Source organism: Mastacembelus armatus, chromosome 19 (genome assembly GCF_900324485.2).
Source record: "Mastacembelus armatus chromosome 19, fMasArm1.2, whole genome shotgun sequence".
Classification (NCBI taxonomy): Eukaryota; Metazoa; Chordata; class Actinopteri; order Synbranchiformes; family Mastacembelidae; genus Mastacembelus; species Mastacembelus armatus.
The window spans coordinates 15,893,104-15,915,715 of record NC_046651.1 but is presented as its reverse complement, the minus strand read 5'-3'; the positions used below and the strand labels follow the sequence as shown (position 1 = coordinate 15,915,715).

Here is a 22,612-nt window from a genome sequence, read left to right as displayed (position 1 = left end):
GCTCTGCAAGATTGTGTTAGAGAAAAAGGAGAAGAAGAAAATAGCAGGTGATTAAAGTAAGCAGGGTTACCTGACGCGGAGGTGTGCGCTGCGGGAGTCATTGCCGCCAACAGATGTGACTCTGCACGTGTATGTGCCTATGTCACCTGACCAGGTCTGGGAGATGTGGAGGGTCCCATCGGAATCCAGTCGGATGCGAGGAATAGACTGGACGTTGATCATTGAGCCATCTTTCTCCCAGACATGCCTGTAACACAAAGTCATCAGTCAGCTGGGCTGTTGTTATCATCTTCATCACTACCGCTATCAACATCACATGGACAATATTACTTTTTAAAAGGATAGTGTGGTATTTGTCAATCTGGGTGTTATTCAGATGTTTGACAGACGTATGACATTAATGACTGTAAGTGAAAATCTAATTTTACTCACAATTTTTGTTTTACAGATTTTAAAAATGTGCACCCAGCAAACAAAATCAAACAGTGAAAGCTTCCTCTAGTTTCAATTTTGACAATCTAACCCAAAGAAAACACAGAAACCAGGCGTCATAATGGACAGAATCAGGCTCAGGTTGACAGACTTATTCTTTTTCAAAAAGACCACAAAGGAAGGATTAGACTTGACCTAACTGGTAATGAGGTAGTGTGAACCAACCCACATTTGCTCTAAGCAGTATTAAATAAGGCTTAGGACATTTTGGGGAAATCTGGAAATGTCTCCATTCACTGCACCCTGCAGAACTGCAGCACCCTCACTGTACCCAGACTTGGCAGCACAGCATGTGTGACCAAGAATATATTCTTCATAATAAAAGTGAGACATAATCACAATATATCAAAAAAAAAAAAACAAACAAACACTGTTTACCATCAATAACACCTGAAGATCAACATGAGCTGGTTGATACTGAGCATCTAAACTTATAACCACCATTTGACAACACAGACTCACTCTGAACACTATATATATAATATTGTATTTGAAATATAATGAAGTTATTCAGAATATAACCAAACGCATAAGTAGTGGGGTCCTCCCAGATGTCCAAAAACTGGCTTTCATAATTTAGTGACTACCTGCTGTAATGTGAACTGTGATGTGTTGTTAGTGAGGTATTTAATCCTTCGACCCTCTGATTCTTCAAACTCACCATCAGAGCTGCACTGCATGTATATATGTTTATGTTATGCATATATGTATACATGTTCAACATATCTCAGTGTTTCGTACAAACTGCATGTCCAGGTCACAAGTCTAGCACAGCGTTTTGTGTTTGAGCAGTGGTGCCAGTATTTCTATGCATGTACCCATAACATTCCTGTGGGGGACCTACAGCATTAACACTTTGTGCTCAGACTGTAAATGACTACTTAACAAAAACTATTAAAACAGCAAGTATTAGCAAATGATGAAGCATCTTTAGTAACATATCTACAGTAAAAATCAAACAATCAAACTGAAACCATGAAAACATCCATGACACACACTGGGTGGTGAGTTGATCTTATATGAACTGTCCTGCTGCTGTAAATACTTAACAGTGCATCAAACGTGTATTAACACATGGCTCAGAAAATACACTTTCCTTAGCAACATTTGCTAAATGTTTTTGCTCAGCCGATTTAAGAAATAACAGTTAAAAAGGAAGCCATAAATTACTGAGCCAGACTAACACATTGTTTAGTCTTTTCATTTGTTGGCAATATGAAAAATGTAGAATATTAACAGCCTTAACCTTTAAAAAGCAGCACAAGACCTACTGCTGAGACTGCTTTATTTTTATTTTACTTTTTTTTATTACTTTTTTATTGCACCTCTATTTGATCTCTATTGCTTTTGTCTTTTATTGTCTTTATTTATAGCACTTCATGACATTTCTTCTAGCAAAGTAATAAACAGTATAAATCATGCTATATAAATACAACTAATTTAAATAATACTTTGTGAATGTATCCCTACCTGACAGTTACACTGGGGTCATGTGTGACTCCACAGGTCATAATGGCTTTAGTTCCTTTGATAACACTCTGGTCCTGTGGGGGGGTGGTAATTCGGGTGCGAGCTGTGGAGACAAAACGCAGACAGAGAAAAAGCAACAGTTAGATATAGAAAGTGAAGAAAAAGAAAAAAGAGAAAACTGCATATAAAATGCTATCTCTGAGAAGAACAATATCAGAAAAAAGACAAACAAATTTTTGAAAACTAATTCCAGCTGAAATGACATGCTGCTGTTCTGTATTTTGTTCTGTGATGGCGTCTGGCGAAAAGTGGTTTTGTATCTGAAAGGATTTCTCAACCTCTGCTAAACAGACATTTCTCAAAATAAAACCCCACCACTGTTAAGTTCCTGTTTTTGTCTCACAGGAATGAATGTGAGGGATCACTTGGGCATTTACAACACAAGGTGTGTGCGTGTGAGTTTTTAAAAGAATGTCAAAGACCTTTTCAATCCAACGCCTGCACACTCACCCCAGACCACAAGATCAGCAGACGCCTCGTCGATGCCCCTAGAGTTGCTCGCCATGCAAGTGTAGGTCCCAGCATCTGAGATGTGTGAGGGAGAGATGAGCAGGCTTCCTGATTCGAGCAGTGTGAATCGGGGCAGTTGGACTGAGCCACTGGCCAACACACGCACACCTTAGGAGTGTGAATAGGTACAAAAAAAGAAACAGATGAGAAAGGAGATACATTAAAAAGGCAGACACAATGGAGGGGGGAGAAAAAATGAGGCATTCAGAGACAGAGAGGAAGGCAGATCGTGAAGAACAACAAGGGCAATGTTTTCCTGATCTGCTATTGGGATGCAAACATGAAAAGCCCAATGCTAAGTAAATCCTGGCAAAGGAATCCAATCAGGCTTTATTTGTTAAGCCATGGCAAACTGGTGCCACATGTAATAGAAAACAGACATCGTAATCCCTAGGTATGTACATGTGTGTGTGTGTGTGTGTGTGTGTGTGTGTGTGTGTGTGTGTGTGTGTGTGTGTGAGGGTGTGTGTGTGTGCGTGTGTGTAACAGAGACCTTTTTGCCAGGTGATAGCTGGTCTCGGAGCTCCAGAGGTCTCACAGTGCAGGATGACTGACATGCCGTCGATCACGGTGCTGTCAGAGGGTCCGGCTGTGATATTTGGAGCAATGCCTGAGGGGAGACAAACACAGAGAATAAAGAGATAGCTCAGTACAGTAATAAGAGAAGGTAAGCTGGTTATAGAGGTGAGAAAATAACCATCTGCGGCAAAACCCCACTTCAAATGTATTTTTGGTAAGCAGCAGCCTGCTGCATCTCAGCGTTTATTCAATGCATTGTCCCATTAATTCTTTACGGATTGACACAGCTTTCACCTTAGTGTCACAACTGCCTGCTGCTGGTCTATTTTTTGCACCCAGAGAGATAGCAGATATACTGGGAGGAAGAAGGAAAAAGATTGAGGAAGAAGAATAGACAGAAAGAGTAGGCAAAATGTAGATAACGAAAATCCCTATTTGTGATATGCAATAAATCAAAGCTTTTTCAGGATGACAGAAAAGTGTATCACTCCCCAGAGGACGAACAGGGAGTTTGTCATAGGTGCAGTGCTGATCTCAGGTCAGAGGGAGAAGTGGGGACGTGAACATGTTGAGGACAAGGCAGATGATAAGATGAGATCTGGAAGGAGGGGAGAGAAGAAGAGCAGACAGTGTCAAGGAGAGAAAGAGAGAGATAGGGATGAAGAGGTGAGTTAGTGAGAGAGAGAATATCATGAATTCTGATAACGTGGTGCAGCGTACAGTGAAGGCAGCAGGAACTGAGACAAAGTCAAGAAAATTAGATGTCACAAACTTTCCAAAGAGATGCACAGTGAGAGTAAAATTACCAGTGATTTTCAAATTCCAGCAGTGGCATGAGCTCATGGAGTGATCAGAGTCAGGCAGTAAACATGTTATGGCTGAGCATTTTTGTTCTAATGCAAACCACATTGTAGGGCTGGTTGTCAGTTTATATAAGAAAAGCTCTGAGAAAAACAAACACTACTATACACGTCTCCTAGATATGTTCACTCACTTAGTGATGTTTGACATGGTTACTGATTAGTCCCACCTCTGTCAATATTGTCATCAGACTACAAATCCTGTAGATCCCTGTGAGCCTAAATAGGACTAAGCCGGTATAGATAATGGATGGATGGATGGATGGATGGATGGATGGATGGATGGATGGATGGATATCTGATAGATATAAAAATAGAGGCAAATCAACAGAAGTCAGTTTAAAGCATTAACTTGCCTCTGCTTTTGTCCAGGTTGGAATTGCTTTCTGTTTGTAAAGCAATTATACCTAGTCTTTCCTGAATCTGACAAGAGCTTTGAAAGAGCTGTATAAGGGTTTACCACTAGCCCGTAAAAACAGTTAACGCTAAAATTTAACAGAACACAGGATTTTAATAGCAGTAATAATATGTGCAAAATTAATTCTGCAGGAGCTGCTTGGGCACTCACTTGTAACAGCCAAGTAAGTGTTGGTCTGAACTTCTCCGGCCAAATTTCTGGCAAAGCACTGGAACATCCCGGTGTCATCAGGCAAGAGGCCATTGACCTGCAGACTGCCTCCCACCAAGACCCTGTACCTGGGCATCTTTACTGGATCAATGGGGAAAGCATCCTTGTACCACACAATGTCTGGCTGGGGTACCCCTGCAGAGGATGGGTGAAGGATTACTGACAGGAAGTCATACTTCTCTTTTGTCAGTAATAACTTAAATTCAAAAATGTTTCAATGATGCTATAATAAGATTATTGTGACAGGGACTGCATAATATGCTCCGACTTTCTTGTACTAAAATAGAGACTTTCATACACACACACTGCTCACCTCGTGCCTGACAGGGAATATCCACTACTTTCTCCATCTCAGCAGTAATGTGTTTTTCTGGTTCCTTTATAAACTGCGGTGGCTCTGAGGGAAAGAGTGACAAAAAAAAAACGAAAAAAAAAACAGGAGGATGAAGAGATAAAATAAGAAGCAAGTTTGCAGATTTACAGTTGTAATCACCACAGCTCACAAAGTATGTTAAAAAAGTTATAACTTGTGTGGTCTTAAAACTGTATTCATTTTGCATTTCATAGGACACATGAAAATAATGAGATTATACAGTGGCTTGATTAAAGAAATGACTATTTGGTATTCTGCAGTGGTTTAAATGTGTCCCTTTGGCTCATGGGGAGAGGAAAACCTCAGTTAGCCATATCAAGGGAAAAGTTCACCACACCTTGTGCTTTGAATCACATCAAAGTGTTTCACTGCGATGGAATGAAAGTGACTCAAGCAATGCTATTAAACAGTTTCTTGAGGCCAACCATTAGCTTTCTCCCTTTTAAATCAATAACACTTTACCCTCACTGCCTTATGACTTCACAGCTATACCTTCATGCATTCATACAGTAAAGCTGGTAATAATTATATCGATTTCATAGCAGTTCTTTTGCACAAACCTCAATGCTATGTTTAATCCCACACATGTGCCTGATATATGTAGCTAAATGTAGAAACACTGCTTTTTCATTTATATTGTCATGCCGATGCTAAGTGGAGCAATTATGCATTATAACTATTCAAATGATTCTCTCTTTATACCCAAGGTAAGGTAAACATTAAAGAAAAATGAGATAATAAAAGCAAGTCAGGAAAAGTGCTCCAAATTCTAAAATTGTGAAACTAGAAAAACACATATTATACAAAAGGAGAAGTATTTCAAGGAAATATCAAAATGCAAACGAAGTCTGGGTGATAAAAAGGGATAACTGAACTTTATTTTGACTTGGCAGAAGAAGACTGAAGCTTTTCCATTGAGGTTCATTTGGATTAGGAGTAAATTTCTTTAATGCTTGTACTTTTTTTCCTATATGTGCATTTGCCCACAGGTACCACCATGAAAATGGCTCAAATAATACTTGCAATACAATGTCTGATTAAAGCTGAATGGATAAGTAGACATTCACTTATCTGTGAATGCTAAGTGTCTGAAATACTACCGTTGTTCTCTAAAAAAAAAATATGTGTGAATTGGTCTGTAATTATTATCGAGTGTAGCAGGAAGATACTGTCGGCAACAAATGTGCATATTTGTGGCAAGATTTCAGTGGCCCTGCTATAAGTACTAAATGATAACGGGGAAGAAAAGTAAAAGATTAATTTGAGCTTATAGTACTTACCAAGTACATGCAGATAAGCCCCAGCGCTGACTGAGGGCACACTGCTGCTGTGGAGAACGGCCTCACACTCGTAGTAGCCAGAATCGGTCACCATAGGACTGAGGATGGTCAGCCTGCGGCTGAAGTCACTCAGACCGCTGTTCACCTTCACACCATTTTTACGCCAAGAGATAATCAGCTTGATAAGAGGTCTACAGAGGGAAAAGCAGTGTGTCACAAGTGTCCTCACACACATCTTACTGGCCTTTATATCGATCACAAAACAACCAATCATCAACATTTGTGATTGTCTAATGTTCAACTTATACTAAGTATAACATCCACGGCCTGATGTGAACAGTTTGTGTTGGAATTTTAATACTCCCTATAAAATCTCCTGTTCTGGACTATCCTCAGTGAGTTCAGTGGCCTAACCCTTAACAAACTGCTCTATGGCTCTGCAGGACGTTTACCTGGCATTGGCCACACACTCCATCGTGACCTCTGATGTGCCTGTAACCACACTAGTGTTCTTGGGAGGGATGACGATGGTGGGAGCAATGGGATCTGCTGGACCTCCCACATCTAAACGGATAAACAGACATTACCACACATGCAGAAGCTAAACAGGGAGCAGGGATCTTGATATAGATAGGCAGACCTAGATATATTTAATAGAGACAGAATGCGGTGAGGCCACTGGCAGATTTAGTGGGGTTGTCTAGACAGTTGTGTCCTATACATTTCATTTCCACCCAGTGCACAATGTGGGCCCTCATCAACATGAAATATTGAAACTGACCACTGCACACACTGTATCTGAGTTCTGACAGAGAGATGGGCTCAACAGGACGAGACAGTGCACTGACTGTGTATAATAAGATGTCTGTTGGAGAATCAGAAACAAGGTTAGAAAAATACTTCCTGACCAACGTGAAGCTGAAGGGGTGAATCGCTTGCTATGTGTGCATGTGTGTGTACATCCACTAGTTTTCATATGTGTATAAAACTCTGTATGTGCAATCTAGTTTATGCCTGTGTGTGTTTGCTTGCGTGTGTGTGTGCTTTGTGAGCTTCAGAGACATACAGCCTGTGGCAGTGAGAGCAAAGCGTGTGTGTGCTGCTTGAGATGTGTCATGTCTCTGATATATTCACACTGATCCATCAATCCCATCATGCCCTAAGAGTGTGCTTGTGGCTGCACGTCAGAATTAGCTACAGGGGCTGTCATGACTCAATCTTACCAACCCTGGGTCATTAAATGCTGTACACAGGCCATGTGTGCAGTCATAAACACAAACACACAAACACACACACACACACACACACCCTCACACACACACACACACACACACCCTAAACAAGGCCAAGGTTTGACCGCTAGGTGCCAGGAAAACTCTGCTGCATATTTTAGACAGACATACCTATAGGCGCTTGAATGAGATATTGTATAGATAAAGAAATATGAAACATTTTGAAATAACACAATAAGAATATCAATATTAATCTCATGCATAAAGACTGGATCTAAGGAAACTGTTAATTTGTGCATTAAGGTACAACGTGTTCAGTTTCAGAACAGTATGTGTATTTTTTTAAGCTTTACAAAAAAAACATATCTAAATGTTTTTAAGCTAAATTAAACATATCCTGAATGCAGTTCAACAATTAACACACAGCTAAAGTCCTGAAATCAATCTTTCATCTCACTCTTGAGAAGAGAGCAAATATGCATACATCTGAAAATGTTGAACTGTTCCTTAACATAAAATCCAGTTTGAGGGATTAGTGTTGTTGAAGTTCAAATCAAGTTTTAAAATTTCGTCTACCGTGTGGTTGGGTGATAACACCAGCAACACTAATGTCCTCAGAGTTCTTCTTGTCCTTCACTGCAGCCAAGTCTTAAACATGTGCTGTTAGAGCCAAGAAAGCTCATGGGAAATACAGTGTCAGAGGTGTTGCTGCAGGAACAGCTGCTGTAGCAGATACTGACAAATACATGCAAACATACAGAGAAAAGCACGCACTGACTCAAACACAAACCAACTCTCAGTACTGGCACTCCCAGCAGCATGAACAGCCATGTGTTTAAGTAAAGTTGTGTGTCAGTGTTTGTGAAATGTGTGCACAAAAATGTTCATGTAAATGCAATGCATGATTTCCTGAGACCTGCAGAGTAGAGACCTCCTGTGAGGCTGTCTATCTAACCTGAACCAGAGAGAGAGAGAGAGAGTGTGTGTGTGTGTGTGTGTGTGTGTGTGCGCGTGTGTGTGTCCTAGCACTAGTATAATAAACTCTGTCACTGTTCTCCATATGTGCCACAGGCTATTTCTGCTCCCTTGTGTTGTCAACTGTAATATCTTACCCTCACTCTCCTTATTCACTTCCATACTGAACTCCAGTCTACCATGTCATAAGATGCTGTCTGTTAGGTCTCTTCTTATATTTCACTCTGCTGAGCTGGAGCCAACTGAATTTGTTTGATTTGTGTATCTTGTGTTTTTTGTTGTGGCAGCTAAGAAAGCTGGTGAATATTAAGAACTACTTGGCAGCAGTACAGTCTCTCTATGCCGCTTTAGCTTCCTTCTCCTGTCTGTCTTCACACACACACACACACACACACACACAAAAAGAAATCTGATCATAAAGGCTGAACTTCTTACATGTCCGACAACATTAGCAGAGCTGCTTAGATTCGTTGATTTAGCAAAAAGAAAATCAATGTAAAAATGAAATGTAAAAATCAGCATTGAAATATTTACTTTTGTAAAAATAATATGAAATTGTAATAATAAGCGGAATAGTAAAAAAGTTGATGTTGTGAATTGATGTTGTGAGAGGTCACTGTGCATCCAGCACTGCCCCCTTTTCTGGTAAAATCAGGCGACTGCAGTATGAGGTTACTCACTCTCTACTGACAGTGTGACTGGCTGACTGGTCTTGTTCTCTCCATTTTTGTCATTTACGGCTTGGACATAGTAGCGCCCAGCATCTGGTGCCACTGTGGACAGGATGACCAGTGTGTTGTCCAGTGTAATGGCACTACAGAGGGAAGAAGCACATGACACTGTTAGCATCTTTAAAAAGTACTGTTAAGACATTTTGTATATGGGAAATAATGAGCAGGAGAAGTCGCAATAGGGAACCAGAGTCCAGTGAGACTGACTGACATACAGCAATTTAAAAACTCTTTGCTGTGCGTTTTCAAGATCGAGGAGTTCAAAGAAAGCTTCTTAGGAACAATAGTACATTTTTAGAGTTCAAAAGTAGCCTAATTACAGCTAAAGATGGTCGAAGTCTCGTTGTGTGGTCACACTTGATTGCATGGCAGAAAAGGGCAATAAACATTTTTACATTTTAATTACACAGTTCAAGCAGCATTAGGTATATCGATTTACAATGTGTAAACAATGTCCGGTGCTGACTGAGCAAGGCAGAAATATTGACAACCTCCCCTGTTCATACTTCTCCTTACGGTCCATTTTAAAATATGATAGCCCTGCATAATAACCCAGAACATTTAATTGGCTATTTGTACCCCTCTGATTCCTGTGGACTGCATTTTGGCAACCAACCACTTTTGGCAGAAAACAATAGCATCTTCTTTGTCAGCTGCTGAAATGATGCAAGAATAAATAAACACTGATCCATTTTTTAACAGGTGCCCTATAGGGGCTGATACCTAGTGTCGTGTTGTCTCTATCAAGTCCTCCCTCATCAGTGTAGCAACCAGTGAGGGAGAAATCCTGCTCCCTCCTCCCTGCCACCTGGCGTTACAGACCTCTGACTATGTTTACAATCAATATTTTCTTATTATCTGTGCCTGTTCAACAATCTGGAGGTAGACAGCGCGTTCCAACTGGGTGCCTTCCTCCACATATATCTTTTCCTCTAGTCTTATCCCTCCATCTACCATTTCCTCCCACTCCTACCTCTATTCCACAAGATGCTGAATGTGTAGAAGTAATATCTGGTCATCTGTCTTAACTGACACACAACTACCAAACCAAAAAAGGAATTAACATGCACATATTGCACACATTTGGGAATAAACTCGTATTCAACAAACAAAAAAAAAAGATTTGAGACACAGATGAACATACATGTACTTTTCAACAACAAAATATAAACCAGTTAGAGAAAGATCAGGAAGGGTGGTCTTTCTGAACGCTATTTTCAGAAAAACAAATCTGTATCATTCAAATGTTTGTGGCTCCCACCTTTTAGTTTTTCTTAGATATAATCTATAAAATCAACAAAACCACTGGTAAAACTAAATTTGAAATGAAACATCTTCTAATGGCTATTTCTGTCATTTTTGCTGCTTCATGGCTGATAACCTCCACTTTCTGTCTTCCTTCATTCTAACCCAATCCACTTCTTCTTCCACCCCTTCCACCATAATGTAATTGGACCTGCTGTGCCTTATCAAGGACGCAAGAGAGCTGATGACAAACTGAGAAAAAGAGATTCAAATAGAGAAAAATATTCGCAGGTCTGTACAGGAAAATACATAAAGCTGTGGCCAAACCTTTTCAAACTTACACTGCAGCTCCGGAGAGGCATGCAGAAAAACATTTGACACAGCAGAGTGTGATATGCTGTGTAGGCTGCATAAAGGTACCTGTGCTATTAGAATTTACAGTACGATGACTTATGATATCCATCTCTGGAGTGATTGATTTTCAAATATGTGAAAGCAACCCCAGTCACTGAGCTCACTTGGGATTCCCTGTGCATGCTGAAACTGAAAACAGTCTTCTTAAAGGGGCTGGCAGGCCTCAATAGCTGCAGCTTATGATCTGTGGTAAATATTTAATGCTAACTCGCTGGAGTGGTGACATCCTGGACGCACAGTCATGAATAATGGATCCCTTCGGGGATGTGGGCAGAGCGGAAGTGTCCTAAGCGCAGAATGAATCTTGTGTGACTTCCCAGGACCTTTCTAAAATGAGGACACAATCCAGGGCTTAACTTCTTTACCTGTAGCTTCAGAAACTCTAGAAGATGAATATAGAGGCTAATAATGTTAAGTTATAAAGGCAGACAGTCTGTTCTCTCTGTGATAGTGCCAAGAACTATGTGAGGTGAACTTACAATCTTTTTCCTCTTTTTTAATTTCTTTGTCCTAAGACCAATCTCTACACAATAACCCCATCCAAACACCCGCAAAACTAAATTGTAACTACTATTTCACCATCATACACAGCAAGTCCTGGTTTAATCAATGTTACTGGGAGCAAAGGACAATTTTTTCCCTTGTGAGTTGATTTTAATATGCTCACCTGCTGAGCATTCCCTCCTCTCAGCCTGTAATCAGGGCTACTGCAGTGGGGGTCACACAAAACTTTGTTACACAGCATGTTCAGCAGCTCCCCGTGCTCACCAGACCTCAGGGATCAAAGACCACATGATGCAGGACCAAATTAAAAGTAAGCCAATTATCCTGAATGGTTCTACATGTATATCAAAGGAGCAGGAAGAGGGAGATAAGAATTTGGTTAAACAAAAAATGAAAATGTTCACTTTTTTGATCAGCGTCCTGAAGTAATATCTTGTTTTAGCATGTTGTTTTTTTCTTATCCATCTCATTCTCTGTCTAAATGCATTTTGGTCATTCTTATTCAACTCCCCCCATCTCTCAGTGGTGTTGTGAGCAGCTGTCTAAGGCTTGCTTGTAATGATGGCTTACCACGTATCTTGCACGGTGCAGGGATTTGTCAAGCCACAGAGCTGAGAAATTTGGACAAATCAGATATGTGTGAACATGCCTCTGTCTCTGCCCGGTTCTTATGTTTATTCCTGTATCTTTGAACACTTTTTCTTTTTATTTAAACCCAACTTCTATTTCCATTCTAATTCTCCAGAAAGAGCTATAGTCCACAAGAGAGTCTAACAGCTGCTGTGCAACATCTCGGCCAACTGTATAGCTTTATGTTCAACTCCAGTTTTGCTTGCAGCAAGAAGAAGTCTTAAATGCAATTACTTTCATGTGGATCAATCTGTTTATGCTTAGCATCAAGGGTGGGTTTTCAGTGAACACCAGCATTTTAATGATTCTGTAGCTCTTCAATCAATAATGATGATGAGGATTTATGTTTGATTGAAATAGAGAGATGGAGGTTTAAATGTAGCCTCTAACTCCTTTCCTTCTCTAATTTCGATTATTTCTAATAAATTACATTACTACAAAATTAAATAAACAATGATCCAGGGTTGCTCTCTTTAATTAAAAACACAACTCTGGACTCTGTATTCTGAAACACAAGCTTAAAAGCATATTTTGTAACTACTTAATGTATGCATATCGTATCGTGTTAATCCAGTACTGACACTGTTTGACAGGGCCTGTTCTAACACACACTCACACACACTCGGGAGTGTTTTGGCATCTGTTGTGGCTGTCCCTCTCCGCTGGGCCGTGAGGGGACTAACCTCGCTCCACAGCCTCAGACCTCCATTACATGCAGACAAATGGCCCCGGTTGGCTGATGGCCTCCCCCAGGAGAGACAGAGGGGATGGCGGGATCAAGCGGCTCACATGGCTGGCTAAGGTATGAGTCAAACCACAGCCAGTAGACAGATGAAGGCAAAAGCAAGCTAGGGACAGAAAAAGGAGTGAGAGCAAGCAGCAGGCTGTATGCCCTACTGCTCAACAGACCTGTGATGAAAAAGCCTCAGCTCCTGGGGATGGAGAGATGGAGGAGTGAGAGAGATGAGAAGAGGGGAGAGAGTGTTGCTCATGAAAACAGCCACTTGTTTTCTCACCGGGGGCATGAACTCGAGATTTGTGGCTCACTGTTCCAATTCTGCTGTGCGCCTGCGCATGGTTGAGTGAGTATTCAGAAAACCTATGTCAGTGAAGAAAAATTGATGGCTCAAATACCCTGCAAGGTCAACCTGTGACATCTAAAATACACAGCCATTTATGATGAGCCTTGATTTGCTGAGTAACCAGAGGGTTTACAACACCCATCAAAACAGGCTATTCCTGAATCCATCACCAACTCAATCCACTGATAATCTATCAACACCAGAACTGAAACAATTCTTTGATGATTGGAAACTACTGTTAACAGTTCTGTCATTCTTTTCAAGCAAAATGCCAAAAGTTACCCTTTTTCAGTTCAGTGGAATATTTTGCTTGTTTTTCTCTGTTTTATATCATTAATTGAATATTTTGATCACAGACCAGGTAAACTCCTTTTTATTAGTTTTGTTACATATACCACTGAACATAAAGATGTTTCAATGTTTTGTTTTTTAGCGAAACAGACGAACAGACAAACCTAAATCACGTTTCCTTATTTAGTTCAGTAAAAATCTGAATAACTGAGCAACAAACTTTCAGTGCCAAATTTGAATAGCTGACACATGCATGGATACATGGCTGGTCTACACTCACAAGGTATTGAGTGGACACCCACAATTATAACTCAATGAATCTTTTAAGTGATGTATTAAGCAAAATGATGAAATATAACTGCTAAATAACACAATTCTTTGGTTTTGTACTGTTCAGACAAAAGAAGCAATTTTATAGACCAAACACTAATCAGCAAAATAGTCATTTGTTGCAACTCTGGATAAATTATTATTTTACAGATTCATTCTGTGTTGTCCTGTCTCTGTGACGTCCCTTTACTATTATACCTGCAGACTGTTGTGTTCATGACTAATTCTGGGCAGTTGGTCGTAGGGTAATGCAGAGAAAGGGCTTGGCTATTCACTGGTCCTTGTGACTAATGGAGAATCTATAGCAGACTGACAGGACCTGTGCATTACAGGCAGGGGCCATTAATTGATCAGTAGCTACAGCAGATTACTAAAGGGAAGTGCAGTATGTGTGTGTGTGCGTGTGTGTCAGGGATGCCCTCCCACTGACTTCTCCCGGTCAGGCTCCTCCATGTTCTGTCTTAACAGACACCTCTACAAGGTTGTTTTCAGTGTAATGCAGATAAATCCATGCCTTAGTGTCAATGAAAAGTTTCTAGGAGAGAAAACCTGGTAGCAGGTAGTAAGTTGTTGTCAGAGGTGAAATAGTGATAGGACAGGCTCCACCATTACGTCCAGCAGCAGACTCGCCTAAGAGCCAGCAGCTCTACAATTCCTGGCCAATGTGTTTACTGAAGGAGCCTCTGATTATACACCACATTAAGTCTCCAAAATAACACAACAAATCATGCTAGCTGAATGGAAAAGACTCTGCCAGTGCGTTCCCATTCAATAAAGGAAGAATAATGACTTAGTGCTAAATAAGTTCTTTTTCTCCTTGCATCCTGCTCTATATCACACAACAAAGATGTGAGGAGGTTGACACAAGGGCAGCACTGTTAGACCAGTGCCTAGTAGCACTTTTCAGCATCAAGTCAAACAAGGACACATTTTCTTGAACGTAGACAGTGAAGGAGGAGAACACACCAAAAGGCATGAAAAAGAAACACTGCAATAAGTGAATCAGCAAGTTTATGGGTGTAGTGTGAGCGGCAGCACAGGAGTCTTTCCCGACGCCAAGAACAACAGCTGCAGAAGCCACATGGCAAAGAGAGAGCAGTCACGGTGCCACAGTGAGACGCTGTCTTGCCAGGGGAAACTGGCAGCAGGGAACCAAAAACGCAGTCTTTACTAAGTTTCTGTGGGTTTCCTTTACACAATCAGGGCCTTGGTGGAGCGTTGTATTCACACTGTACTAAATATATGTGTTTACATGCTTCCTGGACCCTGAGATCAGAGTTCCAGCAGACTATTCAATTTTGGATCACTTTTAAAGGCGACAAAATACAAAAGACTTGATTGGTAATTTAGCACAATAATAAAAAAAAAATAAATAAATATAAAAACTTAAGTTTTAGTTCTTATGCTCAAAAATAAAGTTAGATATAATTTGACATAACATGAAATTGTTGAACATCAACAGCTATAACAGTTATAACAAGTTTAAAGAGATGCTAGTGACAACACACCCACAATGAGAATTTCATCTTTCTTCACCATCTTCAAATGATGACATTTGGTTTTGTTTGTGGAAAAACCCTGGCCACCATTTTTGGATCACTGTAGGCCAATCTACCATGATCATAATGTCAATGTAAACACAGTGCAATGAGAGATACAGCTGAAGTACAACAGCCTGCATAGGAAGTGTGAATTTTATTAGCTGCTAGATTGGTTGGAGGTGATTACCACAGTTATTCTGGGTCTGGCTGTTTTCCCCCTCTCCTCTATTGCAGAGGTGTGATTAAGCAGAGCACAGACAGAAGTGGCAAGACGAACCCCTGGAGAGCCTGCAAATTAAAGTTATGACACCTGAGGAGGAATAGCAGGAGCAGGGGGCAATGAGAAGAGATAGGAAAAAGAGTAAAAAGCACAGAGTGGGAAAGTAGGAGATATTGAAAATGAAAATGGTCACCATGGTTGTAGTCTGTTATATACCTGGCATCTTTTGCCATTTTCCTCATTTCATTGTTATTCCCTGTTTTAACCTGGGCCACGGTGGAGCACCTGACATGTACAGACCTTGAAACTGGACCCAGCACCCTGACAACAATTATAACCAGTATACACAGAAGCTGAATGTGGTTTGGTGCAGATATCTGTTTTCAGCCTCTGCCTCCAACCTCTCTCACTAGTGAGACTTTGACGGCTCTACAGAATCAACGCTGGTGACACAAATCAAATTCAATTAAATGATTTTCAATAAAAAAGGCTGCCTGTTATCAGTGGTGCTCATCTGCCCATAATGACCTTGGTAATGTGCATGGAATTAACCTTCTCAGGCTACAGAGTATATACACAGTGGGTGGCCATTAATAGAAACAAAAGGAGTGAGAGAGTGAAGGTAAGAGGGACAGAGGAAGAGACAATGACAAGAAATCAACAAAACAAGAAGAGAGAGAAGAGAAAGAACTGCATGACAGAAATTGATAAAGGGTTGAAAGTTGAGTGTGTAAATTCTTTCAGGGACCCTTCAAGTGTCATCATTTATTAAACTTTCATAATAATAATCTCCTCAAATACCAGCTTCTGGGAGTCTTAATACGACACTGAGCTCTACATGTCACTCCTGTTTCACCTTTTTCATCATGACTTCTCAAAAGTAATCCAGATACCTGCAAGACAGAAAATAAACTAAGTCAGCGGCCTACCCATGGCCATCCACGGCCTTCAGCTTCTCAGTGTGTCGGGCTGGGCGCTTGCTTCATTGTCTTTCTAGGTCATGGTATGATTACTGATGATGAAGAGCTGATAAGAAAGACTCACTCTAACCAAGGGCAAGGTAACCTCCCACTGAGAAGAAATGCAGATGTGATGAGATGGGGATAAGTGCCTTGTGTGGGTACACACACAAAGTATTACTACACAAAGACAGGAACCTAGATATATTTAGTGTGCTGAAAAAAAAAAAAGCATACACATGCAATACAAAAGAAAAATCCAATCACTGAAAGAGAAACTGAAGCTCTTTCACCTTGACTGTAAATGTACATTATATAAGCTATGATATCAACAGGGATAGAAGAGAAGATCGCTTATTCATTTAGAGCAATTCTGACTCTTCTGTATCCATTATCGGTTCAACAATTTCACAGGTGAGCAATGCAAAATATCTAAATAAAATTCATTCTTATTTTTCAGGTTGTTAAAATTGAAGCACATATGAACAACATCCATCCAATTCAAGTAACAAAACTGGTGACAGCTCTTTTCTTTGGGCACAGAGGAAACAGAGAGAGAACACCTCTTTCCCAATCCACATCTCCATTTACACACTTTTCCATTGTGATGAACAAAATAGGAAAGCAAAATAACAATCCCATTTGAGGCTGGCTGCAGTTCCATTGCTCACTAGCCTTTGGGCACTGATGGCATTGTATGAACACCACTGCTGCCGGCTGGCAAACGGTGATAGCTGACCAGAGGAAACACAGCCTCCAATTTTGAAACCAAAATGAAGAGAGGCATACAGAGAGACACAGATAACCTAAAAGTGTTTGGTTGATGTTTTCTTTTAAAATAAAAATGAGGAACAAAGAGGTGATTCCATTTCAAATAGTGCCAAAACTGCTCTTGTACTGGCCCTTGTTCGGCAGGACAAATCCAAACTCGCTTCTAGGACAAATTGTAGCAAGATGGATGACAAATGACAGGTAGGAACAGACGCTTTCAAACTGAAGCACTCAAAGACCACAAAGAACAACAAAGCACCAAAAAGTATTCAAAGAATCAGACACAGAAGTAAAGCACAAAAAAGCCTCCACAGGAACAAACATTTGTATTAAAAAGTAGTACTTACATGCGACTGCTGGGTGGAATCTTACGCCCATCTCTAAACCAGGTGACTTGTGGCTGAGGGAAGCTGCGGATGCGTGGTGCCGGGATGACAGCACCCTCTCCCTGAGAGACAGACTGGGCACGTTCACCCTCTTCAAAACTGCCCATAACTGGAAGAAAATACACAAACAAAACATGCACAAACAGAAAAACAAGAGTGTGAGAAAGGAAACGGGTACGTAAAGTCTTTCAAGAATGTGACTTTTAGTGCCCACAGAGCTTTTGCCATCTGCTTCCTGTTCTGAAATGTTAAGTTGAGCTGCTTTGATGGACAGCGTGGCGTTGTTGCCATGGTTTCCAAAGCACATCAAGGAAGGCTAGAGGGAACCAAGATGTAATGACTCACACAGGGACACAGAGGGGACGCTAAATTGACTCATATTCATATTCTACTTCCTCCTGTGTGGATGCATGCAGGGCAATTAATCTTGATCACACTCTAAATGTGCGCATTACTCAACATAGTAGATGACCAGTGCTGTCGCTATTTTATTATCTCTTGATACATTTCATTTGTTACAGGGTTTTTATTCCTCCCTGCCTCATTCTGTCTTAAAAGCTGACAAAAATACTCTGCTAGTAATTCAGTGAATACCTTAACATCATGTATTTGCCTCTTCAGTTCAAGGGAAACAACGAAAAATCCATTGAGATCATTAGAACATTACATCAATCAATTTTAGTTTAGAAATAGTATCTTTGAAACGTGGGGATTGAGGTACGGGGCTTTGAACTAGGGATGGTAGAGTGGTTGAGCATCGATGGCAATCTTATTTTTCTCTCCCTCACTCTTTTTCAAAGAGAATAAAAAGGTAATCTGGCTTTGTGGTGCAGCTGTGGCGCTTAGCTTAAATGAAAATCTGGGAAGTGTGCAAATCCTCTGACTTGGATCTGCAGTTTTGGCGATGTGATGTCCTCCTCCCCTTCCCTAATCTCTAATGCCTCTGCATGTATCCCTTTCTCTGAGGTGTGTCTCTGCAATCCTAAATGTGCTTCCTCAATAGAACAGCTTGCAAAAGATCTCCCCATCTCTCCCTTTCCATCTTTTCCTCCCTTACCCTCCCCTGTCCATTTCATCCATTTCTTCTGCAGGTGGCCTTAATTCTCCTTTTTTGCTCTGCCTGACTATCCGCACCTCTTCATGAGCAACTGATGAGGGGGATGAAGAGAATTATGGAAATAGGAAATGGGAATAAAGAGAAACCATAAAACAGTGGGGTAGAAGCCAAGAAATAAATAGAAAGCAGTGGTGGCCAGACAACAGATATAGACAAGATAGAGGGAGAAAAGCAATAATAGAAAGTGATGGAAAAAATGAAAAGTCTGATAGTTAAATGAAAGAGCAGATGCAGAAAGAAGGTGTTGACTACAGCACTAGTATGTTTGCCCAATATTGGGAGTGGACCAGTGGGACTGTTAGGCCCTCTTTGTCCAACACCCATCTCCTTGTCTCTTGTGCCTGGTTGGCTGCATTGTTGAGTCAGGTGAAACATCACTAGAACAAGGGGAAGCCAGTGAACCTGGAGTATGCTGGGGTTGGCTGGATAATGGATGTAGGCCAGTTCTGCCTATTGGGGGTGGATTCAATGTGGCGACACTCCAGACATCACTACGCTGCATCTGTAATAACCCGTTAACAAGACAAGGGAACTGAGCAGCCTGAAAGTGGTGCTGAAAATTTAGAGAAACACAGTGCATCTGAGCCCCATTGTCGCCAAGAAACGACAGATGTTGTTGACAAAAGAGAGAGAATGAAATAAGCGCCGGTCATACTGAAATGAAGCAACATTAAAAACAACCACGGCAACAATATCAATCTGATGAGAATGCTGAGTGGAACAGCTGTCTGGGTTGATAACGCTCCGAATGAGATGCAGGTAGATCTTTCACCCTGCCAGCATCTGTCCCTCCCTAGTCAGTCCTTGATACAAAGGCAACCAAACAGAGTGTGGGCATACTGTGTACTCTGCAGGCAAACACACACACACTCTTTCCCTCTGTATCTATCTATCATTCATACACCTATTTTTCTATTTGGTCCCTTCATCTGTGTTGCTCCTGCATCTCATGTGAATACTTACAGGCCACCTGTACTTCTGTGCGCCTCTGCAGAAGGGCTCCAACCCGATTCCTGACGATGCAACGGTAGAAGCCAGCATGGGAGCGGTCCAAAGATGGGATTAGGTACCTTTAATAAGCACACACACACACAGACATACAGATAAGAATTCTCTTCAATCACAAAAAACTGTAAAACTACTTAAGACAAATCAAAAGGGTACTTATATGTGCACACACACATAGACACAAACATAAGACCATCTAATAGAGGAAGGACACAGAGGACATTGGAGCTTAGCTGTTGTTTATTTCAATGATAATGATGCTCGAGAGGCTAACTCAGCTACTACAGCGAAGATCTCCCCTAAGACACACACACTTACGCAGACAGGCATCGACAACAAACACATGTATTAAAATGTCTTTCATGTATACACATAAATGCAAGCATAAAACCCCCAGGGACCAGGGTTGAAGCTGTGTGTCTTCAGCAGTTGACATCTCCCTCTGACCTTGACTTCAGTGCCCAGCTGTGACAGCAGTACTGCCTCCCTGCCATGTGGAGGCACCGTAACATATACTTTATATACAGGTGCATAGACTGCACTAGACTGCAGACTAAACCCTGACTGATGTATGTTGTGTACTGAGCCACATCTGGTGACACAGCTGATGCCAAAAAAAAAAAAAAAAAAGGTAAATGTGCGTGGTGAAAATGCTGGCTTTCATTCATTTGCATACTACACTAATACTATAGTTGAAATGCCCCTTGAATGTTGCCACAGATACAGTATAGCTCAGTAGAAACTGACGATCCCACAATGACACCCACTTCACGAAGAACTTGCCTCTTCAACTCTCTTTTTTCATTCCTTCATATTTTCTTTTTCATAAATACTGCATATCTCAAATGCGATCACCATTATTCCCAGTTGGATGATTTATTGTGTGGAGATTACAAAGGCATGAATAAGACCCAAAGCACTTGAAGAGAGATCAGGGAGTGTGATACAGTCAGGAGGAGGATATGAAGATTTTAAGTGGCAGTTCTAAACGACATATTGCATGAACTAATTCATCCTAATTGTCCTTTGTGGGCATGTGCAACTATTAGTGTGCATGAGTGTCTCTAACACTCCAGAGTATATCTATGAGAAATAACCTCAAAAGCACCAGGATACAGAATGAATTTTGTCTGTTTTTAGTCATTCAAGTAATGTGTTTTAGGGATCAGGCATCTGAAGTGCTCAGAGCAGCAACCATCACCTTGTGAACAGCCTTCCAATAGCTAACACAGCGGTGGTAGTGGTGCAGTGGGAGATGCACAGAGCGGACAACTGTTAAAGTGGATGCAGTCTCTAAAGCCATGTTAGATGGCAGCAGAACATGTAGATATAGATTTAATTTGAGCCACACTGGCACATCGCGAAATAAGTGCTTTTAGTGGGAAGTGAGTGCGTTTACCATCTTTGCTGTTACATTCCTGCATGATATGTGCAAAAGCGTGCTTAGGACACTGCCAAGCCGGATGTCTGAGTGTAACCCTTAGTGATGAGAGTTCCTGGTTTCTACGGTAACCACATGCAGTTTGTTTGACTTTTTTGTGGTTTTTGTTTAAATGCATGATTTTACTTTGAAGAGGGTAAATGAACCAAGGAGTGGTCATTCAAGAGTTCAGAAGCACTTGCAACAAGCTGTTTGCAGGAAAGTGTGGATACTTGCAAAAATAAAGCTAAAATCCAGGACTAGACAGTCGTAGTAGAAGCAATCATACAAATGGATCTTCCAAAATCTGCATTAATTTTGTATGTGATGTTGTGCAACCAAACATAATCCTGCTCAGCTAAAAAAGAATTCACAAGCACATGTTTTAAAAACTACCAAAGGTTAACAAGAGTAGTAGCAAAATAAAATGATACTTTGAGAGACTGTGAAAAATTAGCTTTCGAATCACAATCTTCGCCAAATAAAAACAAATCTATAAATGTACATATTTAAACAAACCAATCCATATTCCTTTAAGCTTCTTTAAAATAACATCACTTAAAGTTACACTGATCAAATAATCAGATGGGTGACAAACAAGACTTCCAACCAGAAGCTGCTAGAAATACTCTAATTTGCTGTGGTGAAAATGAATTATCTATGAATTTGATGGAGGATCATTCTTCAAAAGGATATTCTCTCCTTTCAGTGATGGTGGTGAGGGGAACCACAGCTCATAATAATTAAACCATTCAGTCACCACCGCTGCCCCGTGTGAGAACATCTGCATTTGTTCTATTTACCCACTCAGCTTTTTAAAAAATTTGTCACCAGACTGTATGTGTCAGGGAACTCGATTCGTGGCCACATTTCCAAAGGCAAGACTACTGACCCATTCACAGCAGCCACCTGTTGGTTTGCTTTCCCATTCAGATTAAAAGGGACATCAGTGCATACTTTGCTAGTAGGCTGGTTCCGGCTCTCTGAAACACAGACTCAAATAGGCCCAGTATGCTCACTGACAGAAACAGCAACTCTTAAATCTGCATATTGCTTACACTCATTGTGAAGAGATAACTGCTTCAGACAATAACAGCTTCCATGTCTGCAGTAAATGACACTACATTACTCACCACTAATTGGTTAATGAAAAATAAAATAGTCCCCTGTCCCAAGCTAAAATGGGCTAACATGGGCATGATATCAGGCTCAATGATTAAAGTGAAACAAAACTGTAATTCAGTCTGATTATCATCTAATGTGGCATATTATTAACACCAGTACAAAGCAAAGTTTTATTTGTTGTTTTGATGGCTTGAAAACTGTCTATGAAGTTGCCTCTGAGATTTGAGAACAGCTGCTAATAAAAGGAAATAGTGCTGCAATAACAAATGGTTGGGTGGGTTGGAAGGCTGTTAATATCTAGAACAAAAAAATGAAGCGATATCAAACCTCATTAGCAGCAGCGTCAGTTCAACCCAAAGGACTAAATGAGTTTTAGCCCAAAGTCTGGTAAGGCTTAATCAACTAATCAGGAGTCTCTATTAATGATGTGTGACTCCTT

At 40.7% G+C, this 22,612-nt stretch overlaps 1 protein-coding gene across 1 annotated transcript in view; it reads right to left on the bottom strand.

Moving 5' to 3' along the window:
- Positions 1–22,612, bottom strand: part of sdk2b (sidekick cell adhesion molecule 2b) — a 211,018-nt gene that overhangs the window by 35,227 nt on the left and 153,179 nt on the right. Inside the window, exons 3-13 of the mRNA XM_026316388.1 lie at positions 19,584–19,690; positions 17,465–17,612; positions 9,080–9,213; positions 6,645–6,756; positions 6,193–6,383; positions 4,853–4,936; positions 4,480–4,674; positions 3,026–3,142; positions 2,473–2,640; positions 1,963–2,065; positions 71–247 (exon numbers count right to left, since the gene is read on the bottom strand). Coding sequence (XP_026172173.1) covers positions 71–247; positions 1,963–2,065; positions 2,473–2,640; positions 3,026–3,142; positions 4,480–4,674; positions 4,853–4,936; positions 6,193–6,383; positions 6,645–6,756; positions 9,080–9,213; positions 17,465–17,612; positions 19,584–19,690 — 1,536 coding nt within the window. The remainder of the gene's footprint in view (positions 1–70; positions 248–1,962; positions 2,066–2,472; positions 2,641–3,025; positions 3,143–4,479; positions 4,675–4,852; positions 4,937–6,192; positions 6,384–6,644; positions 6,757–9,079; positions 9,214–17,464; positions 17,613–19,583; positions 19,691–22,612) is intronic.